The 25,453-nt window shown below is 41.4% G+C and overlaps 1 protein-coding gene across 3 annotated transcripts in view; it reads left to right on the top strand.

Moving 5' to 3' along the window:
* B4GALT3 (beta-1,4-galactosyltransferase 3) overlaps positions 1-25,453 on the top strand; it is a 397,975-nt gene that overhangs the window by 276,922 nt on the left and 95,600 nt on the right. The window contains exon 1 of one of the 3 annotated variants that reach the window (XM_086945029.1): positions 10,573-10,729. The exons of the other annotated variants lie outside the window; for them this stretch is intronic. Within the exon in view, the coding sequence (XP_086801155.1) occupies positions 10,693-10,729 (37 nt within the window). The 5' untranslated portion in view covers positions 10,573-10,692. Of the gene's footprint in view, positions 1-10,572; positions 10,730-25,453 lie in introns of those variants that run through there. 3 annotated transcript variants of the gene reach the window in all.

Below are 25,453 nucleotides of genomic sequence, written 5' to 3'. Positions count from 1 at the left end.
AAAGTTGGTGAAACAAAGGAAAACAGTTTTTAATGTTTATAATGTACACAAAATATTGCAATTAGCACAAAAACAAAGCACGATGGGAGCGTTTAGCGCTCTGATTCTAAACACTACTGCTTAGCTACCATTGTATCTTAAGTGCTTTCCCACCGTTTGACGTCGCACAGCCCCCTCTAGACAGATGACTCACATTAGTCATCTGAAGTGGGGACCAAACACAAACAAATGTAGTCGTTGACGCTGTGACTGGCCACCCAGGGCTTCACCTGGAAGGATGTGCTTTGACCCTGTCAGCATCAACTATTAGCCTAGTAATAGGCGGATCATTTCTCCTCGCATGGTACTGGCCCTATCTCCAGACACTGATGGTTAGTTATTGGCCAACGCACGGTGCTTCTTCTCTCAGTCTCAGGAAGTACAAACAACGAGCAATGAACACCATGTGGTTCCAACAACTGCCCTTCAGGTGATTCACAGGTCTCTGCTGTGAAAAACCATGTATCAACTGAGATATCTTGCACCATTCTTGTTATCAGGGTTTTGCTTTTCTACACGGAGTGAAGCAGTTCTTTGCTTCACTTTCTGAAACTACGGTGTTCTGCACTGACGTGTTAGCCTGTGGTCTGTTGTGAATGTTATTCTGTGCTGGCTGTGCTATTTGTTGTGTAGTTGCTCTTGTTATGGTGTATCATACCATCTTCCATTCGGCTGTGTTATGTTGTTATGTTATGTCATGTTGCACTAGGCTGTGTAGGGAAACAACGCAACTTTTACAACGCACTACCTTTACGACGAAAGTTTTACAACGCAACATCCATTACAACGCATACCATTACAACGCAACCATTACAACGCATGTCACTGCAACGCATACCACTACAACGCATGTCATTACAACTCAGTCATTAAAACGCATACCATTACAACGCATACCTACACTATCCAACACTTACCCTACAGTTGCACCCCCTGGAGTTAGAATAGTAAGTTGTACCCCTACACTATCCAAACTTTCCCTACTGTTGTACCCCCTGGAGTTAGAATAGTAATTTTTACCCCTACACTATCCAATACTTACCATACATGCAATGTAATGGTATGCGTTCTAATGGTATGCGTTGTAAATGTAGTATGCGTTGTAGTGGAATGCTTTGTAAAGGTAGTTTCAAAGAATTCGTTGTAATGGCATGCGTTATAATGGAATGCGTTGTAATGGATGTTGCGGTGTAAAAAATGCGTTGTAAAGGTATGCATTGTAAAAGTATGCGTTGTAACGACATACATCCGGCTGTGTATGATAGGGTGTGTTTTGTTGTGCTTTGTGCAATGTTAGGGTGTGGTGTATTGGACTGCCTTGTGCTTATGGTGTGTTTTGTTATATTGTGTCATTGGGTCTTCAAAGCAAATATAACAAATACCAAGAAATGGGCGGCCATTACAAGCAACACATCATATCATATCAGCAGAGCAACAAAAAGACTGCTGGATGTCTCATCCTCAAAATCTAAAGGGAATACAAATGAAACAATTCACCCACCCAGCAATGGCAAAGTACGAAAACCCCCAAAAAAACCCTGTGGCTGAAGGGGGCTTACTCAAACCCCACTTCCTTGCTGTACTCCTCCATATGTCTTTTTAAAGAATTGATGACAAGAGATATATTAGATACCTAAACCACTCTATAGCCCGACCTAATAAATGACACAATCAAAATAATCAATATTGTCGGCATACACAATATATGATTGAGTCTAGATAGTATTGAAATTATTTTGAGAGGTGAAATATGTATAGAATATATGTCCCCTTGACTTCTTTATAAGTCGGCCGAGGCAAGAATCCTTAAAAGACATTGCGATGCAATGCAACGAAATCCACAACATACACTTGTAGTTAAGAGATTGGTATTGGCTTGTACTTTCCAAAGAAATGTTTTTTATTCTGTGTTATTAAACATTAATAGAAGTGCATTAGATCATCAATATATTATATATGAAAATCTAAAGTGCTTCTCTCTTCATATTTTTTGGCACCATTGCTCATGAAAAACAACATAATAAAGACAGTAAAGAGAGGAGTCATTACAAAATCAAATATCCTATGCACCACTCGGATGTTTGTTTGTATAGAGCCTGTAGTGAAGCAGCAGGATACATTCTGGCCTCAAGAAATATTGAAGCTTATAAACGATACAAAAGAGTACGGTATCATGTAATCAAGTTGTTTCCCAAATCCTCTAAAACTGGGATATTGCTTTGCAACGGTCTCTCTTAACCCAAGCATCTCATGCAACCATGCGCCAGTTCTCATCTGTTGTGACCTTATTTATTGACTGTTATGTAAATGGTTTCATCTTCTGCTCCTGCTCATTGTAAGCTGATTTGGTCTCTAGTGTGTTATACAAAATAACTAATTCAAAATTGCTCTGAACCACATGATAGCATCCCCCACGTATTAGTCTGCCTCCTGAATGTGGTGCCTACGTGTTGGTTCTGGTAAATGTTCCCAAACTTAGGAAGAAACCCCAATATCCCTTAAAAATAAAACCTTACACTGGTTAACTGCAAATTGTAATTTCCAAATAGAAGGGGTAAGGGAGATTATTCACACTCAGAGAGTGGGATGGGTAGGCCCGCTGAGGAAAAAGTTTGGGGGGATTTTATTTTTGTAAATTTTAAAAATCCTCAATGGGCGGAAAAAACCTTGGCTAGCACACCATTACCCTCACCATGGGAATTTAATACTACTCTGCTCCCGTTGGGCTATTTTTATAGACATTTGATTCCCCCCAAGCTAAACATGGCAAATAATTTTGCTGTTGCCCCCCGGGACCCAAACACAAATTTTGATGGGAATAGGCTACCACCCTTTTGTCAGAACCAGGATCCTTTTTTACATCACCAGGTTCCAATGACAGTACATCAACCGTTTCACACCCATTTCCCCACAATGCCTCAGCAGAACCACAGGGATAGATTTTACCCCACAATCAATCCTAACCAATTCATGTACCAAAATGAAGTAAGGCCATTATACAATATCCCAACCTTTAATAGGTTTGAACAGGCCTTTTCAAACTTGGATGACCTGGATGGACTGGTCAGTGGGGCGGGTGTCAATACTGGTAGCATATCTACAAGTCATGGGCACATAGGGCGCGACCCAATTGAGGAAGAAACTATAACCCAGGGTAAATTGCTTGATGCTATGGAAGCTAATTGCGGTCACACAGCAGTTGGCAATAGCAAAGAGGAATGCTTATCCGTATCACCAAGTAATGTTGACCCGGGAATATCAACACTCCCTGTTCTGGATATGAATATATCAAGGAACTGTGGGTCTAAGTCCACCAGACACCGGGGCCACAGTGGTCTGAAAGTCATCAGCTGGAATGTAGCTGGGTTAGAAGCAAGGCTTTCAGACCCGGAATGGATTAAGATAATCAATGATATTGACATTGTGATGTTCCAGGAGACTTGGGCTGTTGAAAACCTCTACATTGAGGGATACCACTGCTTTAGTATAACAGCGCCTAAACCCAGCTTTGGCCGAGCAGTGGGTGGTTTGTTTATTGGAATTAAGATACTGGCTGGGGGCACTATTAGAGATCTGTCAGAAGGGAATCTGAATATCCAAATTTTGGAATATAAAACAAAGACCAGGATTTATTTAATACATTTTTATAATAATGATTTTAATTGTGTACCAAACAAAAACTTCAAGGCTCTTTCAAAAATCTTACATAATCTGGAATCTAGTTTACAACTAGCTGTCGGGACAGGGGTCTTGATTGGGGGCGACTTCAATGCCAAGATACCGACAGATTCTGGAATAAAGGACAGGATATACTTATATCAAGCAGAACAAAGGGGTGTTGAATTAGGGAATATTTTATCTGAGTTTAATCTTGGTGATGTCATGGAAATAGGCCTTAATCCAGGTGCCCCCTATGCTCCCACGTTCAGAGGTAGGGACTGCAGCTCCACCATTGACTACATTTTTCTGACGCCTCATCTATTAGATTGTGTAGTTAAATCTGTAGTGCTGGAAACATCGTTTGGGGATCATAACCCATTAATAGTTACCCTAGATGTAGCCCCTAGCTCCATTTATTCAAATATAAATGGTGCAAAAGACATCACACCTTCGGTGGATGGCCTGAGACTAAAATGGAGAGGGGTTGACAGCGGGGCAATCCGGAATACTGTACAAGCTAAACATCAGCATTTGATCGACTCCTGCCTATCCATGGACGGCAATCACCATAGGACTATTGCAGACTTTGGTAAATTGTGTTTAGCAATAAAAACCCTTTTGTCGGTTCCACTACCAAGGGCAGAGACAGAACCAAGATGGTTTCTGCCTGCTCCCTAGCGAATAGGGACCTAAGAAGGGCACTCTCTACTAACCCTAGGTGCCCTACGACTGTCCAATTAGCTAGGAAACATTACAAACTCACAACAACGGGCAGAAAAGCTGCACTACTCTCAGAACAGTGGGACTCACTTGTCATCAGCGCTAATCTGGGGAGCAGTGGGCCATTCTAGTCCGCAGTTAGGAAAACTAGAGAAATGGGTAAAAAGTTAACACCTATTAGCTGTAACATAACCAGCAGCGTCTGGGAGGCCCATTTTTCAAAAATTTACGCTGCCCCACCTAAGGAGGCAATGACTTATAGCCCAGGACAGCTGAATGGTCTATTGATTAACGTTAATGAAGTTGAAATAGCCATAAAGGAAAGTCTCGGAAATAAGGCCCCAGGTCCAGATGGCGTGCCCATCGATATCATTAAGTATAGTCCAGAGCTATGGGCCCCAATTCTAGTTAATGTTTTAAACAGTCTCCAAACAGTACCCATGCCCACTACCTGGGCTACTAGCACTATCGTCCCGATTTTTAAAAAGGGAGATAGGTCGGACCCAGCAAACTATCGCCCGATCTCCCTTTTGGACAACACTCTAAAATTCTTGGGACAAGTAATTTATAATAGGGTGCTTGAATGGACTGAAAACACAGAGTTATTAGACCCGTGTCAGATGGGATTCAGGAGCGGGGTGGGGACAGTAGAGCAATGTTTGAATTTAAAACTGATAATTGATAAGTATAATATTGCCCAATCGTCCCCCATTTATCTCGCTTTATTGGATCTCTCCTCTGCGTTTGATCTTGTAAATAGATCCAAACTCTATATGACCTTATTGAATTATGGACTAGATGAGACTCTTGTTAATTTCCTGGCCTATCTACATACTGATTTAAAAGCACAGGTCCGGATCGGGATGGGTGGAGAGGTCTCTGGAGCCATTGACATTGGTAGGGGGGTGAGACAGGGGTGTGTTTTAGCACCCCTGCTGTTTATCATCTATATTAATGGCCTATCTGGAACCCTCAAACAAGTCTCCGGTGATGTACCAACAATTTTGGGGAACCCTTTACCAGTTTTATTATACGCAGACGATGCAGTGCTTATGGCCCGCACACCAAATGCCCTCTGTTTGCTTGTTCAAAGTTTTGTTAAATATAAGGAGGGACTGGATCTGCGTGTAAATTTTAAAAAGTCCTTTGTCATGTCATGTGGCCCTGGGAAGCGGAAGCTCAATACCATACACATAGGGACAGATCAACTCGAATCTGTCCCCACGTTTCCTTATTTAGGGTTGGTTTTCGCTGCGAACGGCTCGTGGAGTGGGCATCTGGCCCACGCCACGAGCAAGTTCTCGAAAGCCACCAATTCTATTTTGAGCTTGCCCCGCCAGAATAAAATAGGTGCCACTAGAGTCATTTTAAAAATATTTAGATTACAGTGCTCACCAGTAGCATCTTATGGAGCGGAGGTTTGGGGTTTGGGAGATTGCGCACCCATTCAGCGGGAAGAAAGCCGCTTTTGCAGAAAAGTATTGGGCGCCCCAATCTCATCGTCTGATTTTATTTGTCATAATGAATTAAACCTCCCATATGTCTGTGATTTTATTAGAGCTAGACCTGCATTATTCTGGGTTAAGGTCTGGATGAACAACTCAGCCACCCTCACACAAAATATTGTAAAAGATTGTTTAAATTGTGATCGAGGCATGAAGATTGCATGGCTATCAGGAGTTTTTAAAACACTAAGTGCCGTGGTCAAAGGTGATCTCTTTACTGACCCCTCCAAGATCGAACCTAAGGATAAAGCAGAGGTAAAACATGCACTGTATGCACTTTTTAAATCGGAAAGGATGGGAAGAGAATCAATAAAATCAACTGTGGCAAAATACATGAGAAACGAACTGTGCAGACACCCACTCCCGCTCTACCTTACTCTACCTTTGACCAGCTGGGAGAGATCTCTTCTGGTCCGTCTAAGAGCGGGTTCAGTGAAATTTCTGTTGTCCTTTCCCCTGGGATATCGACATAGCACTGATTTTAACCCATGCCCGTGTGATGGTGTTAGCCCACAGAATGATTTACACTTCCTATTTTTCTGCAAATTTTACTTAAAATATATCAATTGGCTTTTAACCCCATATTTGAGAAAGCATCGACCCCTTTCATTGGAAAAGTCTAATTTTAATGTTGGTTTCATTGGACTCAGACAAATTAATTTTCCGCACTAGCACTTTGAGACTGCTAACGCGAGTGCGTAAAACAATGGAAAATCCCTGAATTTTCCCTCATTAGAACTGTATTGTACCGTTTTGTATATATTTTTAAACAATTCTGTAATAATGTGTAATGTAAATGAAATGAACTGTTGTTTTGTCTGGTACTTTTATGAATTTTATGAAATTCGAATAAAGGTCTTTTGAAACTTGAAACTTGACTGTTATGTAAATTGTTTCATGTTCTGCTCCTGCTCATTGTAAGATGATTTGGTCTCTAGTGTGTTATACAAAATAACTAATTCAAAATTGCTCTGAACCACATGATAGCATTTGTGCTGTACGTTTAGTTCCCACTCTTAGACTTTTTTCATTGATATGGTAAATTTACATTTTTTTTAATTCAATTAGTGGGTGGAACATCCTTGCTTATTCCAGTATTCCCGTTGTTCACTAATGTTGAATTTATAGTCTATCTGTTGTTTAACGTCAATTGTATATCACCATTTGTTCTTCCTGCCACATCTCATTGTTTTTTATTTCTATAGCATGCTTGTATCTGGGGACAAGTTGGAGCTGTGTGTACTAAAAGTAACAAAGAGAGGGTGGACCTTAGCAGAACAAGAACGTTTTTAAAGTCCCTGAGGAACAAAGTTTGAAAGCATTTAAGGTCCAATGGAGGGTATTCCTGAACTGGTGTCACAGCCCCTAAAGGATCTGACATGGTCCAACGAGAGATCTCAAGAAAGCAATGACTCCTGGACTCGAGAATCTTCCTCGAGAAACATTTTGGGCTGCCAGATAAAGTCAGGGATGCACAATACAAAGAATCTTAAAATGGAGGCATTGTTTAACCAGGCAGCCGGTACAGGATTCTACGAGTGGCAAAGATGCGATCAAGCATCCAGTGCCACACAAATGGTTTGGATTTTCCAAGGTTTGGTGATAGTTGTAGCCAGGAGCCCCAAACAGCTAGAATTAAAGTAGCTCATGTGGAATACTACGTAGTCTCCTACAGCTGCATAGCAGTGACTAGAAAGCTAGTTTTCTGCACAGAAGCATGAGCTGCATATAGTCTGCAGCCCAGATATTTTGCACCAGAGGGTCAAAGATTGGATTGAAAGTGCCCCTACTGTTCTTAATCATGGCAGCAGGTCCAATGGAAGGCAGGGGCTGGTTGGACTAATAGGCTACAAACAAACGTAAAGAATTATTGCCCGCCACAAGTTATCATCGACCCTCCTCTCCACCAATTATATGCATTTCTATTTGGGTCTTTTATCTCACTTAATAAAGGGGTCCATCTTTTTGTTCGCCATTATGGTGTTGCCTGTATTTGTGTTAGCGTCTAGGCAGCAAATGCAAAAACAAACCAACTCCATCTTGCTTGTGTCACATGAGCGCATTGCTACAGCACTAATAGATGCTTGAGCTGGAGTATTTTGCAGAGCTCAGCTCCAGATGGCTCGAGAAGACTGGAGAGTGAGATATGATGTTCTTGTTCTGGCATTTGCAAGTAGTTCTCAAAGTTGCATCTGCAGTGAGAAAAATGCACTGTTTACAAATATTATCACTGTACCAAGAAGGAGTTGTTACATGTATACCGAATGCACATCTGTACATCCTGCCTGAGAACTAAACCGTTGAGTAAATTTCCATTTTTGGACAAGGGTATAACTACCTGTGCTTAGACTTTAACGTCAGGCATTTTGCTGGAGTTCCAGGCGCTTCCATGTCATTCAGATTATTGAAACCTCGCTCTCAAAGAATGATCCAATTTATGAATTTTATTCAATCTTCGGGCACTGACTTTTTATCATAGCAGCCAGCATACAAAGTAATCTGTGTGCTAATAGGCTTAAAAGGTCAAAATGTCTTTTGTAAATATTTTGAAATGAGGCACTGTAAGACCAGGAGTGAGCTGCTAACCTGCTTATTTCGGTATTGACGTCCAGCAAACTACAATTGCTCCCTTAAAACAGGTTTGTCAAGTTTTGAACCAATGTCCTGTGATGGGTTGAGATTGACCCTCGACCTTTTAAAATTAAAAAGGTCTTCTAGTAGCAGGTAATAATTATAACTTTATTCAATAAACAAGTGTAATAGTGCGTTCTCCTTCGACTACTACCACTCGAATCAGATTATGAATTTACAAAATACTGATTTCATTTTGGGTACAGAACAGTGGTGGCTGCTATTTACTGGTGGTTGCAGGGTTGGGGGGAGAGAGGTGGGGGTAAATTAAAATAATTTAAAAAAAGACACTTACCTTCAGGCCAGCCACCCTCTCAGTCCGCTCACCGCAACCGCCTTTTGCTCCTGGGTAGCAGAAACCAGGAAGCATCCAGGCTCCTGACTCCCCTAGCCAATCACAAAACTCCAAAGCAGCGCTGCGATTGGTCTGAGCACCGTGGTTCGACGCTCAGACAGTGAATGGGGGCCTGGGCATGTTCTGCACCCAGGATGTAATGCAGATTGGGTGCAGAACATGCAAAGCACGCATGACTGTTATGGTCGGCCCAAACAGTGTTGTGCTCTTTTAAGTGGGCACCACTCCTCCTTCCGGCCCCTGCCCTGGTAGTCCCACCCACACCAGGAAATGGAAAACTATAATGATAATAATGCTGGTTATTATCATTTTCATTTTCCTTTAACTACTGCTCACAGAGCAGTGGTGGGACGCGCCTCTGCCTTAGTGGAGGAGCCGCCCGTGGACAGCAATGCAGTGTCTTTGTGTTTTTTTCAATAACTGGCCTTTGTCAAACTATTCACGTCTGACCTAAATTTCATTAAACAATAAGGAAACCTCATCTTGACAGGTCCATCATCTGTAGGCATAAGACAAAACCAAGACTTTTCAATACAGTGTGCGAAGGCAACTTTTAGACAACACAATTTTTGTCAGATATCTTCCTCACCCTAGTGAGTAATCCCTGTTTTTCCTTACTCAGTGCTCACGCTACAGCACAAGGCACTAGGCCAGGTGTCAGCACCTCAGTCCTTGGGCTATCTGCCAATCCATGCTCCTGCTTTTAATGCCGAACATTTAGCTAAACATCTAGGTTCTGGTCCCACTGCCTCCCTGCAGAATTTCATCAACTAGATTAACATTTCTAAGACTACCAGATATATCATCTCCAACCCTGAGCATTCACAAAACTTCCAGTGTGTTCTGGGAGTTGTAGTCCGAGGTCACATCAATGAATCTAATTGGCCTGAAGTTTTAGATCACAGTGGTTTTCTGAAAGAAAAAACTGGTCTGGATATGGTGCCCTTGATGAAAAAGGGCCAGTTTGTAATCTTAATAATCCATCTCTTTCTTATGGTACTCGTAGGAGGTGATGATCTGCATCTGTGCTACATGTGCAGCTCAGTGAGTCAGACTGCGTTGAGTGGAAGCCGAGACACAGAGGGACTGAGGCATTGCTGTCATTAACACAGCAGCAGCAGCAGCGGTGGGAGGAGGCCCCTCCACTCCAGTATAGGCTGTTTTTACCTGCATAACAAGAGAGGGTACTTCGCCCATACACTTGCTTGCATTAGGGCCTGCAGCACACTTGCAATGCCACTTGTGCGAGGATGTATTCACCTAGCACCCCTGCATTGCAGCTGTACTTCTATGCACCTGCGAACAACAAGAAACCATTTCAAGCGAGCATAGGCAAAGCCAATATATTTGTCCTCGGCAAGTGCGGAGTGTTTTATTCATTTATATTCAAAGGCACTATACACAAACTTTGGCAAAACTATAAAAATAAGGATGGGGTTCAGCATTCTAGGCACACAAGTCATGGAACAGAAGTGCACTCTGTTATATTTGCCTTTACTTCTGCCTCGTGTTAAAGAGGGTGGAATCTGGAGTCATGTGTGACATCAACTTGATTTCAGAATCTTACCATTCCGACGGGGCGGTTGCTGAGGCAGGAAGACCTGTACTTTTCTCTCAACTATTAATAAATCATTTAATTACAACTTACCTCGACTCCTGGAGCTGTTTACCCTACAATATTTGGCGACGAGGATGGGACGGTTTTGGAATTAACAATAACCTTGGAACTAGAAGCATCGTTACTAGAAGCCAACTCCTCAGAAGCAGCAGCACCGCAAGAAGATGTACACTCTACAAGACAGCGCAGTGCTCCCAACAAGTATGATGATTTTATCATGTATTAGTCCTTTTCTCTAGTTCTTACATGATTTACCTGTAGAGTGTTATTTTGATTTTGCATATTCTTGTGTTATTTTATTTAATGCTCTCATGATTAACATGTTTTCATTGCAGTTATTTTATTCACTTGTTCAGTATTATTATATTTTGTTTTTCTTTCCCTGTCTGTTTCTTTTGTTCCGTAAGAAAAGAAGATATGTTATATTTGCCTTTACTTCTGCCTCGTGTTAAAGAGCGTGGAATCTGGAGTCATGTGTGACATCAACTTGATTCCAGATTCTTACCATTCCGACGGGGCGATTGCTGAGGCAGGAAGACCTGTACTTTTCTCTCAACTATTAATAAATCATTTAATCAGTGCTTAATTTGTACCAGTGCTTTCTGGTGCTTAGCACCGGCACTCATTTATTAGGGCCGGGTCTACAGAGAGCCAACTCACATCAACCACTGCATGTCACAAAATGACTGCAGTATTCCCACTCTTTCTCCCGAGTCCCTGATGAAGAGTGCTGCTGAGGCAGTGCCCTGCTTCAAACATTTGTTATGTTTGGAGCTGCGGTGGGGACAGAAAACCCTGGCTGACGGATCGTATTTCACCGGATGCATAGATTTAACATAATTGTTTGTGCTGCCTTGCACATGGAATTCCATGATATGTGGAGTTCGGAAAGACTGGCAGTATGGCATCTGTAAGGTACATTAAACTGCAAATATTTGTATTGGTAACACTGGGGCTTAATTGTTTGCATTAGCAATGTCATAAGAAAGAAGATGCTGTAATTTACGAAAAGGAGTTTCCCGGCATAATTAAGTCCCGGGACTGGAAGGCAGCCCGCCTGCTTGAAACAGCAGTTTATGTGTGTATATTTTAAGATAATGCCTACACAATAAATGCTTACCAAATTGATACTGTGGGGCTGCGGCAGCGCGCGTAACCTTTTTTACAATTCCACGCCCTGCACACACGCATGAGTCATGACGCACCAGCACCGCCTAATTCTTCTGCTGACTGAGTGTGCCGTGGTCAGTACGTGCTTTCACGGGCAATACCATGAATCCCTTATGATTACAATATGCTGTGCTAGAAGCCATGGGTTGGGTTTGTGGTGCTAGAAGTGCTGTGATGATGATGGTAGGAATAATAACACTTATGTAGCACACAGTAGCATTTGTCTGGTCTCTAGGCCCTGATAACTATATTAATACTCATCACACTTATGTAGCATAACAATTCAATTTTTGTATGTTTATTCGTGTCAGAATGTAGCTGGGATCCAATTTCTCTGCTACCTCCTGAAGTTAGTCTGGGCTGTTCACTAGCCTCTTTTCTTGCTAACCACAGAGCCCTGTTTGTCCCTAGTTGCTAGTGGTTTTTTCCTTCACCAGAGGTTTTTAAACCAAACATATTTTATCCCAGCACCAAACAATGCACCAGGGTGGAGCAGTGGTTGAAGTGGGGGAATCTGAGGCGCATTACTTACACATACTTAACATTTTGGACAAACATTTCCCCTACTTTTTTTTCCAAAGAAAATAGTCCCGGTAAGGTTAGAGAGAAAAAGCCTCTAAAACCAAAATGAAATGTTTACAGCGGCAGTTTAACATATGCTATTCATCCAACCTACCCCACCCACCACCTCCACAGCTTGCTTAGTCGTCCATGTACTCCCTCTGAATCTCAGTGTGGCGTGCCCTTCATACCTACGTACCACATCAACAAGCACTTCTTTCCTGCAGGAACTGGAATTGGAATAGTAAGTTAGCCTGGTTCATAACGTTAGCCTGGTTGGAAGTGCTTTTTATTGAAATATCTAATAATATGGTGTTAAGTACGGTATTTGTAAACAGTGTAAGAGCAGGTCGAGTTTATTGTAGTAGATATTTTTGGCACTGATATTTGTACGGTAGATAATTTAGTTGCCTTCGTTAAGGCAGGGAACCCTGTTAGCTGTGTTGCCCAGGTGTAACGTTCCCCTGCGTCATAATGTTGAGTATCCCATTTTGACCTCCCTGACAACTTGCAATCATATCGAGAAGGACAACTGTCCTTCAAATCACAAAGCAAGGAGGTAAATGCAAATCCCAGGAGAAAACCTCACCATGGTGAAATAAGACCACACAACATGACCCAATGAATTGTTAAAAACTCCAGTTGTCTACACAGTTGCCCTTGAGACTGCTTCTTTTTCTTTCTAAATGCACACCTCCCCTCCTCTCTTTCTTACAGCATCCCATTCATGGGAAGTATGTCATGTTGTGATACTGTGTTTAACAAGTAAAGCATAAGTTACACGCCTGAACTGTGACCCACACTCCTTCCGTGGGAAGATAGCTCAGTGATATATGTTCTAGCTGTTGAGAGGGGTGTATATATGTGTGTGTGTCATCTGCAGGCTTCCCACTTAGTCATTCATCCTTCTGAAGTAGATATACTGAATAGTAACACCTAGGCCCTCATTTATGAAAAGTGACGCATCGCTGCGTGAAAACAGCGATGCGTCACTTTTCTTTGTGCCCTCTTTGCGACACCAATGATGCGTCATATTTAATGTATGACGCATCATGTCGCAAGGAGTTACAGATACGTCAGTATTTCTGACGTATCTGTAAGCGCAAAAGTGACGCATTGCTGGAGTGTGTCACAAAAGTGACGCAACTCCAGCAATGCGTCCTTTCACATTGGGAAAGCCCCATGTGAAAGGGCTTGCGTCAGTCTTACGCCTGCTGTGAGGCAGGCGCAAGATTTTGACGCAACAGCGTCCTAAAAGTGACGCAGTGAAATCTCATAGATTTCACTGCGTCACTATTACGAGGCTTTTTGCGGGTGAACGCCCCCTCTGCATACATTATACCTGACGCAGGTATAATGTGGCGCAGGGGTTTAAAAAGTGACGCATCTACCTAGATGCGTCACTTTTTAAATATGGTGCAACAAGGCGCATGTTTTACGCTGCCGATGCGTCACAAAAAGTGACGCATCAGCATCGCAAAACTGACGCAAGGCCTCATAAATGAGGCCCCTAGTATTTACTGTGCTTTAAAGTGACAGTGCCCACAGTTAGCAAGCACTAGAAAAGCAAGTTACCACATTATATGGTCCTAATATTTAATTCGGCCATATAACAGTATATGAAGTAAATTGTCTAGGCACAGATGTTATTCACTTTTTTGCTTCAGAGTCGGAAGACACCCTTTCTGAAATTCAGGTCAGGAATTACATCTGTCAGTGCCAGTTGAAGATGTGGGTGGAGCCAATAGAGTAAGTGGGTGGAGCCAATGGAGGAAGTGGATGGGGCTGGGGAAAGTGGGTGTGGCCGGGGAAAGTGGGTGTGGCCTCTGACAAACCTTTGAGCACCTGGACTTCATATTTTACAAATTAAGCACTGCATTTAATTACAACTTACCTCGACTCCTGGAGCTGTTTACCCTACAATACACTCCTTTTCAGGTGGCTCTGCGCCTATAATAAGGAAAAATGTCGCTCTCTTAGCAAGAGAGCCAGTGAATGAAGTGGGCAGTCAGCAGCCCCATGCTTGTGCTGCAGTGGTAATGACACCACGGTACATCAAATGAAGACAAGCAGTGAACAATAGCCCATGTATGTTTGTAGATGTGCATTTTTGCTATGATCTGTTTTTAGAAAACATGAGACTGGTGAGACATCTTTGGCTGTACAACGGCCACACTTAAAAAGACAATTCTCCCACCTCCTCACATGTTGGTTTGACTCAAAATGCACTACTAATGTTTAATCACAAATGGTTGTACACTGCCACATTTTTATACGATGAATTAAATGCAATAGAACGTTTTCTTTATCAGTCATGGAAATAATGATCACATACCAACCCGGAGACAGTCAACAAAACAAAACTAAATGACAGCCTAGGTGATGATTGGTAGCTCTGCCCCGCGCCCCAGGCCCTTGTGGACGAGTTGTTTTGTTAATGCAAACAAGTCCCAGAGCTATTGTCTAGTTATGGGCGGTGCAGAGACCCGCTTGTGAAGAACTGAAGCAGGTCTAATCAGCGAGAGCGTTGCTTCCAGCCACATTATCACGGAAGGGGCACGTTTAAAGCGCCTCCTGCAAACTGATTTGACATTCGCGAATACCAAGCTAGGGCTGAGCTGTTCATTGCTTGTCTTATCTAGGTACTTGCATGTCTTGTGACCAATGTATAGTATTCTGGTCTCTGCTTAGAGAATAAACACTGTTAAATAAAGCAATAAATACAGACAAATAGTGGCTGCATAATAAACCTTAACAAGGCCAACAGGTCTGGCTTTAATGTGCCTGTGCATGGAAACAGATATTCACAAATGTTGTTTGTCACATTCAGGCCTGCGCAAATGACTTTGATAGTGCTGGTGGAAAAATGACAAAAGATTATTGTTTTCTTTTAACGAATGCATAAGTGTGGCTCAATGGTTGGAGCGGCAGACCCTGATGCAGAAGTCTGGCCTGGGACCAGGGTTCAATTTCCAGCTCGGCGGGTCTTGGGCTCAATTTCCTCGGACCTGATAATACTCGCCTCGGTGCCTATTCTAATCATGAGTCCCACTCTGCAACTCTGGGCAATAGCTTGCTTAATCTCCACACCCGCCCCAACAACGCTAGGATGCCTGGCCTCACCTTGGGGGTGCACAGGAATGGGCACTTCACAGGGAAAGGCCGGGAAGGGTTCCTCAGCGGTATTCATACAAGCGCCGAGAGGTCTCCGGGTAGTCGTGCGCTATACAAGTACCTCTACATATGGGAAATAAAAAACTGAATGTGACATACCGCATGTTGCTTTAATGTACTTTTCAGATGTAAAATAGTCCCTTATGCATCTGATCCAGTGTCACTATAGCAATTCTGTCTCATATGCGTCACCATTCACTACCTAATACTCACCAAACTAATCAATAACTAGGCCCATGCAACCAAGACAGAATATCATGTGGCTGAATCATGTGGCCTAATTAATCACGCTATTAAACTTATATATACATATTTACAACTGCAGTATAACGTTTAAATTCATGAATTTATCAAAGAAACATTAATTAGACCACTGAGGCCAATGGAAATAAACTGATGGTAACAACTAAATAATCAAGACCAGCTTGACATTTTAAGTCTTTTATTTTTAAAATCTTAAAGTTTCAAAATCTTTATTAGCTCATTTATTAATTCCAAGCATTTTATTAAATCAGTTTTAATCATTAAATTATTGGCTCAAAGGGTCTGACACTTCAACATTGCATAGAATAATGAATTAAAAAAACATAAACCCTATTCCCTAAGTTAGCTTTCTGACCTGAAAAGGAAAACAATTTATTAAGCAAACATGCCTTACGTGTCCCAAGAAAAACGGACAGCACTTCGCCCTCAGGAAACAGTCAGCCCCACTCCCCTCAAGAGGCCAAACTTATATACCTTTTCTTATTCACTAATCTAACTAAATGATATGTTTTAAGGAAAGCAGCAACCTAATTGGTTGACATCCATCAGACCACCGAGAGGCCAACGCATCAGTCTTGTTGACATCATTATGTCATTGTCCATTGACACGAAGCAACACTGACTTCCCAGAGTCGATACATTAAACTAAAAGTTTCTCAGTTATTTCCTCCAGGATTTTAGCCAAGCGCCTCTACACGCTTCCCTGGCCTTGACGCTTTTGCTTTCGGAGCTTAGATGCACTGAACGTTCTTTGTTTGAGCTTCTGCACAATTCCGTGGAAGTTTTTTTTAAAATGACAAGATCATCACGTTGCTCTCTGCTCCTTTTGTCAGGCCAACCAACTTTTCATTAGCACTAGGCCCCAAACTTTTCACTCGAGCTAGTATTTAAACAAACACAAAAAGATGATTAATTCAAGTAAAATAAACCCTTCTGTTACCCACCCTACCATTGCTAATAATTAACCCATTAATAAATGTCATCTAGCAGAAGCAAACAAATAAAGCAACACATTTAATATCTACCATTCTTCATAATGTCCAGCTGAAGTCTTTATGTATCTGAAAGAGTAAAAAGATAATCGAATAATACACAGACAAACAGCCACGACATAAGACAAACATATAAGCACATATAATGAAAGCACATGCCATAAAATGATCAGCCGCATTAATAGTGACAAGGACAATAGGACGAACAAGACAATATTAATCATGTGTTACATGACAAACTTGCAAATGCAACAAGAGCACATATCATTAGTCCCGCGTGTTTGTGTGAATGCAATTTTACTCTAGGTTGAATTAGTTAAACAAAACATGCAACAATTTATTAATAGATTAGTTCATGTTACAGAGAATTAATTTCGCGAGTCAGAATAAAATAATTTCTGAAACTCGCTCCATCACATCCCAATGAAAGCACTTCCTGGAAGGTGGATGCTACACCAGAGAGCCAATAGCTCGAGGTGGTAGATTGTAAATCCTCTGACTGAGCCAAAGCCCGATCTATGTATAGTTTAAGAAACCGGTAACAACAAGTTTTATTGACAATAGCACTGTCCAGCCATACCTAAAATTAGGTTCTCGACTATGGAGACATGGCTGTTTCCACTTTTCAAGGATTAGAGTGTTTAATTTTAGTCCAGCTCTGGTTGGCCAGTTATCAGATTTGATGAACGTAGTAAGAAATGACATGAAAATCTCTTCCCATGGAGACATTAGAACCCTCAATTTAACTGTACAAAAAATACAAAATTGCCTGTCATGCAACCACCTCAAACTAAACACTCTAAAAACTGAATTACTCCTAATCCCTGCACCCAAACAGTCACCCATCATCAATGAATGGATGAAGCAACTAACAGCCTTCAACTTTCTACCACAAGTTATTGATTCAGTGAGATCCCTGGGAATAACTCCCAACAAGAACCTTAACCTGCAGATTCACTTTAGTGCTGCCACTTAAGGAGCAAACCTCCAAATGAACATCTTAAGGAAATTAAAACCCTTCCTCCCTGGCAATGACTTCAAGCCTGCTGTCCAAGCCCTAGTAATTCCCAAATTGGATTATTGATGTGCAAGACTCTGTGGTTTGCCCAGATCCAAACCGCTCCATTAAGGACCTCTCTTAACTCTGCTGTAAGGCTCATCAGAGGGTCAAAAAGAAATAATGACATCACCGACTTGAAAACCCTCAACTGCCTCCCTGACGAAGCAAGAATTCAGCTGAAAATTGTATGGATGACCCACAAAGATCTACACTCCAATACCCCAAGCTACTGCGCTTAGAAGCTTGAACTTTCCGGAGGCTCCAGATCCTCTCGAAGCTCCAGCACCTCACTGCTGAAACCATAGAGATTCTTAAAAAACAAAACTACAACAGAACATTCTCTGGCATCGCCACAAGAATTTGAACTCCCTCCCTCCTGAAATCAGACTGAATTGTTCAACGACATCTTTAAAGAAAGAAGCTAAACTACTATTTATGGACAAATGTTCTGCCCTAGCCCCTACTCTACCCTCACCACTACTGCTTGCATATTATACTGTTTGATCAGTTTGTCTTAACATTGAGGTGATACCGCCCTTTTCTGTGGTGTTGCCTTGTCCTGCAATGTTCTAGATTATGACATTATTGGTTCTATATGTCTCTGCTCTTTGATCATTGTAAAGCGCTCTGATACCAGTGACTAACAATAAAATAAGATACAAGTGTACAGAGAGAACAGAATAGGAGAAGCAATCTACCTCCCTGCTCCGGTGTCCTGGAGAAAGAAAGTCTGCAAGAACCTGAGCTGCGTAATAAGATCCGCCTTTTGTTCTCATCCTGCCAACTAAATTATTGACATTGAATTCCCGTGGCCTTGCGTTTTCACGCTTTCCTGTACCTTGACTAATAGTGTTCCATTCCCAGTCACAATGTGGTTCTTCGACTGTAATTGGTGTGGCTGAATTATTCAAGAGGGATTGGCAGCACGAGCCAGAGTGTTTTCAGTCCCAGTCCGACCTGCCTCTGTGTTGTGGCTGTATTAACCTCTTAAGCGCTGCGCCTATACCAGCGGCCGACGGCACCACTACCTCGGGAGTGCTGCCGTCGGCCGTTGGACGTTCCAACTGCACCTGCGCAATGGAACGTTCAGCACTGGAGCTGGACGTTCCAAAGCAGCTAAGGTGTTAAGATACCCATCATTGTGATGTCTTAAAATTAGGGTTATTTGTGTTTTTTACAGTGCGCGTCAGAGTGCGGAGTCTGTGGATGCCGACGTATCCTATTGTGTGGTGATATCCTAAAGCTGTAAATGTGCATGTGTTAATCTGTTTGTCTCGTTTTGTTATGTCTCTTTCTCTCTCTCTCTCTCTCTCTCTCTCTATCTATCTATCTGGATGTCATGCCAGTAAACTACAAATGTGGCACAAGAATTGTATAGAGCAATTATGCAGATAAAAGCGCATTTGCAAATGTATTACTACAGTACAAAAGTCAATCTCCATGTTGTAATTTAGCTCCATGAAACTGACTTTACAAAACCCTGCTACTGAGTCAATGATTGCTTCTTGAATGACTTGACACAGGACATAACCCTCTGAAGGCTTACCTCTCACGAGTTATTACCCTTCCCAACACACAGCTATGTGTGGCCTGGATTTTTTCATGGAATAACATTGTAGTCTATTTAAATCAGACATGAGAGAGGTGTTTGTATAGAACACAGCCTAAACTCGCATATTGCAAAGTGCTCTCAAATGCAATAATGAGTAAAAAGGAGCAGTGTAAAAAAAATTTTTTTCCTAGCATCATACAGTTCGGTCAGGCGGGAAAGGCAGCATAAATCCCAGATTTTCTGATTTCTCATTGTGTCGTTCAGCTACCTGATGAGAGTATCGCTTTCTCCTCTGCGCAAAGAATGTTTTCTTTAATTAACGGCACATGCTGCAACAGTAAAAAATGTAACAGTAAAAATTGTATTTGATCTAGACCTCAACTGAGATCAACAAATACAAAGTTAGAATAATTTTAGATACTCATAAAAATGCTTAGCTAAAACACTTTTGCTTTTAGGCTCACTACAAGATGTTACAATAGCGATGTTCAACCGCCTACTCAAATAGCATTAGAATGAATTTGATAAGGTAAAATCTTCGGATTGTACTTATTGTTTAAAACAGTTTCAAGAAGCTTTTTAAGAACTTAAACAGATTATGACAAACATATTAATTAACCGGAAAGTTACACAATGTAATTAAATCTTGAGCAGAGAAAGCGTTCTACTTTAATTGAATTGGGATTATATACCGCCAGCGGGCCTTAACTATGCTCTCATTAGGGCAGATTAATAAAACGGGGAGCAAATCTTGTTGGCCACCTTTGCAAAATTCACATAAACCTTTAGGATTATTAGTTCCATCCCAGCTAGCTAAAAAAGTGGCTAAAGGGAGTATACCCAAGCGTAAAAGTAAAATACACCGCCTTACTCCGTGCTTTAATTGAAAACGCAGGTAAGGGACAGAAATTTTGAATTCTTTTTGCTCAGCAAACCGTTTATAGTGCTTCAATTGACAACAGTAATCTTTATAAGGTTCAAAACGGATTCTAGGGGACAAATGTTTTAAAAACAATTTCAGGTGTGCTGTGGACCCCTCCTGTAAAAGTGCAACCATGCATTGTGAAACCGCCAAGGCTTTTACCATATTCTTATTAAAAGTATACCCAGACGCTTCCTCTCTAAAAGTCTCTAATTTTAACAAACGTCTTAAGGTGACTGGGGCTACATGTAATAAATTGTATGCCCACCTAATAATATTTGATATTACTCTGGCAGAGATACCCGATAGCTCAAGACGTAGGGCTTGAACTGGTACCGACTGTGCCTCTTTCGTCAGTTTTCGGAGTATGGTCTCTTCCTTTACTTTTTGAGATTGCCAAGTTTTTATTTGTGAATATTCCATGGCATATGATAAGTTCGGAGGGATTTTCATACTGTAGACTTCCAGCATTGAAGAAAAGTGTCTATTTCCTGTGGAGAGGTACAATCTCTGTAAAGCTCCAACATGGGAATCTGCCTTCCGGTTCAGGTGGCGAAGGTGGGCTGTATCTAGGAGGTTGGAAGTGAATGTACGACCCAAATACACATACTCTCTTACCGTCTCTATCGGTTTGTCTCCTGAAGACCAAGTATAAGGTAAAGGTTTCCTTCTGCCACTAAAGGGAAGTGCTTTAGTTTTATGAATATTTGGCATCAGGAAGTTTTCGGTTGCATAAAGATTTAGTTCATTCAAAGATCTTTGTAACCCTATCGGGGTCTGGTCAAGAATTACGATATCATCTGCATACATTAAACACAGTATATCTACTTAAGCTAATTTTGAAGGAACATTTTTTCTTTGAGAGAGACGCCCTGGGAGATCGCTGTTATAAATAGAAAATAATAAGGGAGCTAGTAAGCATCCTTGTTTTAGCCCATTCCGCGAAGGGATGGGTTTGGTTAGGCCTTTTTAGCCCCCCATTTGAACTCTGCACCATGTAGATGTATGAAGGGAGATTATTATTGTTAAAAGATCTTTGGGTATCCCTATTTTAGCCAATTTTCTCCATAGTATTGGATTATCTACACTATTGAACGCAGTCGAGAAATCGATAAAAGCACAATATAAAATTTGTCCGTTTGTCATCACAAACTTATCAAGCACAGTTTGGAACACAGCAATATTGTCCAATGTAGAATGCTTTGGGCGAAACCCAGCCTGATACATAGGAATTACTTTCCTGGAAAAAGCTCAGTCTTTTAAGTGTTCCAAAATACAAGCAGCAAAGATCTTGCCGGAGGCGTCTAGGAGAGCTATTTGTCTATAGTTTGCAGGGTTCGTTCTGACGCCTTTTTTTAAAAGAGGGACAACCACGCTCCCTCGCCAAGATTCAGGAATTTCACCACTTTCCAGGCAATATTGGAAAAGAGGGGCTAAACATGTTCCCCAGTCATCAGCGTTTTTTTGTAAAACGTTGATAGGAATCTTATCTGGACCCATTGCCGCTGAAGACCTGGCGGAGGAAATCAAAGTAGAGATCAGAGCGGCTGAGATTTCCATTGTATTCTGTTCGGGGAGTTTCATCGGTGCCTGATCCAGTCCGGGGGATAAAAGGTCTTGATGGTTGGATTTATAGAGCCTTAAGATATACTTTTCCCAAACTGATGATGATACGGGAGTCGCTTCAACAGATTTTCGTATCCCCATCTGCGCGGAAATTATTTTCCAGAATGCTTTATTATTATTGTGTTTTACTGCTTGCTGGATGTCTACCCAGACACAATCTCTCAGAGCTTGTCTTTCTTTTGCCTTTTTCCGTTGGTGGGAGTTTTTTCAATTTCCTTATTTCTCCTGGTCTTAGCACGCAAAAGGAACGGAATTGCGTTCTAGTCAATTTATTTAATTGTCCAGAATTATTATTCTCCAAAGTTTTTCCCGTCTGGCATGTTTTAACAAGTTCTCGTCTCTGAATGCTACCTCGGAGAGAGGCAACTACCCTCTGTAAGGTTACTTCAAATCTGTATATTGTATTACCGGTATTACTCACTGATGTTAGCAAATCTTGTGAGACCATATGATTTATTTTACTAATTGCTTTAGAATTCCAATTGATCCTTCCTGTTTTCTGATTTACGACTGCCTGGCCTTCATAGGAATGGAGTGACCACGGAGAGGGGTGCTGGGTATAGATTTCAACTTCCACAGTAAGTAGTGCATGATCGCTTTCATGTGAATGTCTAGTAGAGAGCAATTGAACATTTGAGAATAGGTCTAGGCTGCAGATGAAATAGTCTATAATTGAAGACTTAGTTGGGCCCAATCTGGTAAATGCCGCTGGAATATCGCCATCTTTTCTCCCATTAATTATTACGCCATTAATTGCTTCCATGGATGGCAAAAGCATTTTCCCCCTTTTGTCTGCTTTTAATTCGTCGGGGAAGACAGGAGTTGGAATCTGGCAGGCTTCTTCCTGTGGAGATTTCCCCCTATCATAGATTAGTGAATTTGAGATCTTACCATTGAAGTCCCCAGCCATTATCATCATAGGGTATCCCCTTACTTCTAATATGGATTCAATTTCCTTGAGTGCTTTAATCAGGATTTGATCTTTTGAGGTTCCTGGTGGAAAATATATGTTAAAAAGTAAGAAGTCAGGTAAAGACTCCAATCTTTCTTTCGGGCACTTAATGCTGATGCATTGAACATTTGGGAGTGATAGCTCGATTTCCTCCGGGTCACAATCTATCTCTTCTCTCAATAGGATTGCTAGGCCTCCTTTTGCGTGACCTCTTCTGGAAGCCTCTGCTGCTTTAGCGAACACCAAGTAATCTTTTTGCGCAAAAGTTGTCATGGACCATGTTTCTTGGAGTAACATGATAGACGGTGGATGTTCCAGAATAAAAAGCAATTTTTCAGTTGTCTTTCCCGCGATGTTCCATGATGTAATAACATGCCTATCGCTAAAAACGTAATTTCAAATCTTAGCCCGACTTATTCCTGTTTAGAGAACCCGCAATCCAAGCCCAGGAATTTTCATCCAGATACAGCTTTTGCCGTGAGTCCGATCCGTCCGAAAATTGCCGAACACCACCTTTTATGGAGATCTGCAAGGGAATGTCATGCGCATATTTCCTTTCTTTTTCTTCCATTCTCTGTATTTTGGAGTTATTAATAGATATGCTTTTTATTCCTTTGACTTCCCTTATCCCTTTACATACGGAGCAGGCCTTTTTAACCATAGCGATATCGAAACCACGACATTCTGTAAGAGTGTAGACTGCAGGCAGAGTCCACGTGTAAGCTCGGCTCGTTTTGAGCTCGAGGGTGAAAGGGGACCTGAAGCTGAGCCAGAGGCAGGCATCTGGCTCGAGCTGAGCTCAAGCTTTCATTGGCTCACCACATCTAGCTGTGTATTCCCAAAATATTCATTTAACTCGTTTTTAAGGCGTTTGTAAGAATCAGAAGGAAAATATAACATTTAAAGTGAAAGCACTTGGGCACAAAATACAAAAGCAACAAGCACATACCGTCAACATTTATGTCTGGCTGTGTCTACGACCCCGATTGCCTCCCTTACAAATGCGTTTCGAATATGGAGGGAAGGACAACCTATCCCACTTTATCCTGTTTTGCACAAAATAAGGTTCTGGACTTGGGCAGTGGCTCCTTCCCCTTTTCAAACTTCATGGGGTTAAATGTGTCAAATCGGTACTGAAGCTCTGTGCTAGAACTTATGGTTAGTATATGCACACCTCCGTAGCATCATATTAATTGAGTGAGTTGCCTACCACACTAGGTATTATACTGACCAGATAGTCCACTCTGGAGTCTTTGTGCAGAATACAATATACATTAAATCAAATACAAATTGGTTGCTTGTATTGTCCTCTTCCAACTCTACCAAGTACATGCACTGCTGGTTTTGCACTGATGTGTTAGGCACATGTTTTTATTGGAGCTGTTTGTGTAGGGACTGCGTGTTCTCTGTGCATTTACCCTATCTCCTTCTGTGCATGTTTAATAATGACTCGTCCTGAAGTGGCCGGGAGCATAGATATCTGCGTCTATTTACTGTACGTCATCATACTGTTCAGTCAATTGTACTGTGTATGTCTTAAGTATTTATGAAGTAAGTTTATTTTGGCTCTTCTTAACTCCTAGTTTTAATCATTGTAAGGCTGAAACAATATATTGAATATGTAGCATGCAATCACGATCTCACTAGGATTGGTGGCCTTGGCGAACAGAGAGAGATTTGTAGACCTCCCTCTGACTCCAGAAGTCTTTTATAATAACTTGTGATGAGACAGTTGCCCAGGAGAAATCCATTTTGAAATGTGGTTGTACATGCTTTTCAGATTTTGTCAACTGTACCATAAGATTGTCTTGCTTTTTTTTCAAACTGATTTTATATTGCGTTCTTGTATTGGCAACAGATTTGCACAAGCTACTACTACATTAAATGCAGTTAACATCAGCGTATCATGTATTACTAATAACTAACTTGTGCAGGTGTGTGGTTTACTGACAAACAATGCCTAATGTGGGTTTCATTTGGTCTTTTCTAGATGGGTGTCAAATGGAGTATACCCAAAGCATATGGGGGGACCTGCCGTTTTAGTAATACAATTATTCTTATCGTATCCATTTATTAATTCTATTGGCCAAGTCAAAAGAGATGCTACCATGCTCCTTATGTTATTGGTCAACTGAAATATCATGCAGGTTTGCCATCATTCCTATTGGGATTTATTCATTCTTTTCATAACTCATCCCATTGTTGCGCGATCTGGAGTTTTCTGAGGCCTTATATTTCCTCTCTGTGCAGTGCCTGGTTTTCCCTTAACCCAGTATTTGATCATGTACTTCCATTACGTAGTGGGGGGTCTACTCGGGAATTTTCTTAGCCACTGTTATTGTTCTTCCTGCTAACAGTAGTGAGAGGTCTGAAAGCCTTGGTGTTGGAATTTGAGTTACTGGTTGGTGGGGTGGGGTGAAACCCTATTCAAGCAGCAATCACAATCCTTGTCACAAGCAAACCCTGAATTAGCCTGTGTTCAACCCTCTAGTAACTTGGCACAAGCAGTCAAGGATTAACTTAGACGCAATGTATAAAGTATTTATGCAGCATTTCAAATAGTGATAAAGAGAAACACAACACAAGGAAAATTTCACACCAATTCAGAAAAATAGACTACATTTTAATAAATAAATAAAGAACAACATTTCA

Source organism: Lissotriton vulgaris, chromosome 12 (genome assembly GCF_964263255.1).
Source record: "Lissotriton vulgaris chromosome 12, aLisVul1.2, whole genome shotgun sequence".
In the NCBI taxonomy this organism is placed as follows: domain Eukaryota; kingdom Metazoa; phylum Chordata; class Amphibia; order Caudata; family Salamandridae; genus Lissotriton; species Lissotriton vulgaris.
Note: the sequence above shows the minus strand (reverse complement) of the source record. Positions and strands in the feature narration are given on the sequence as shown.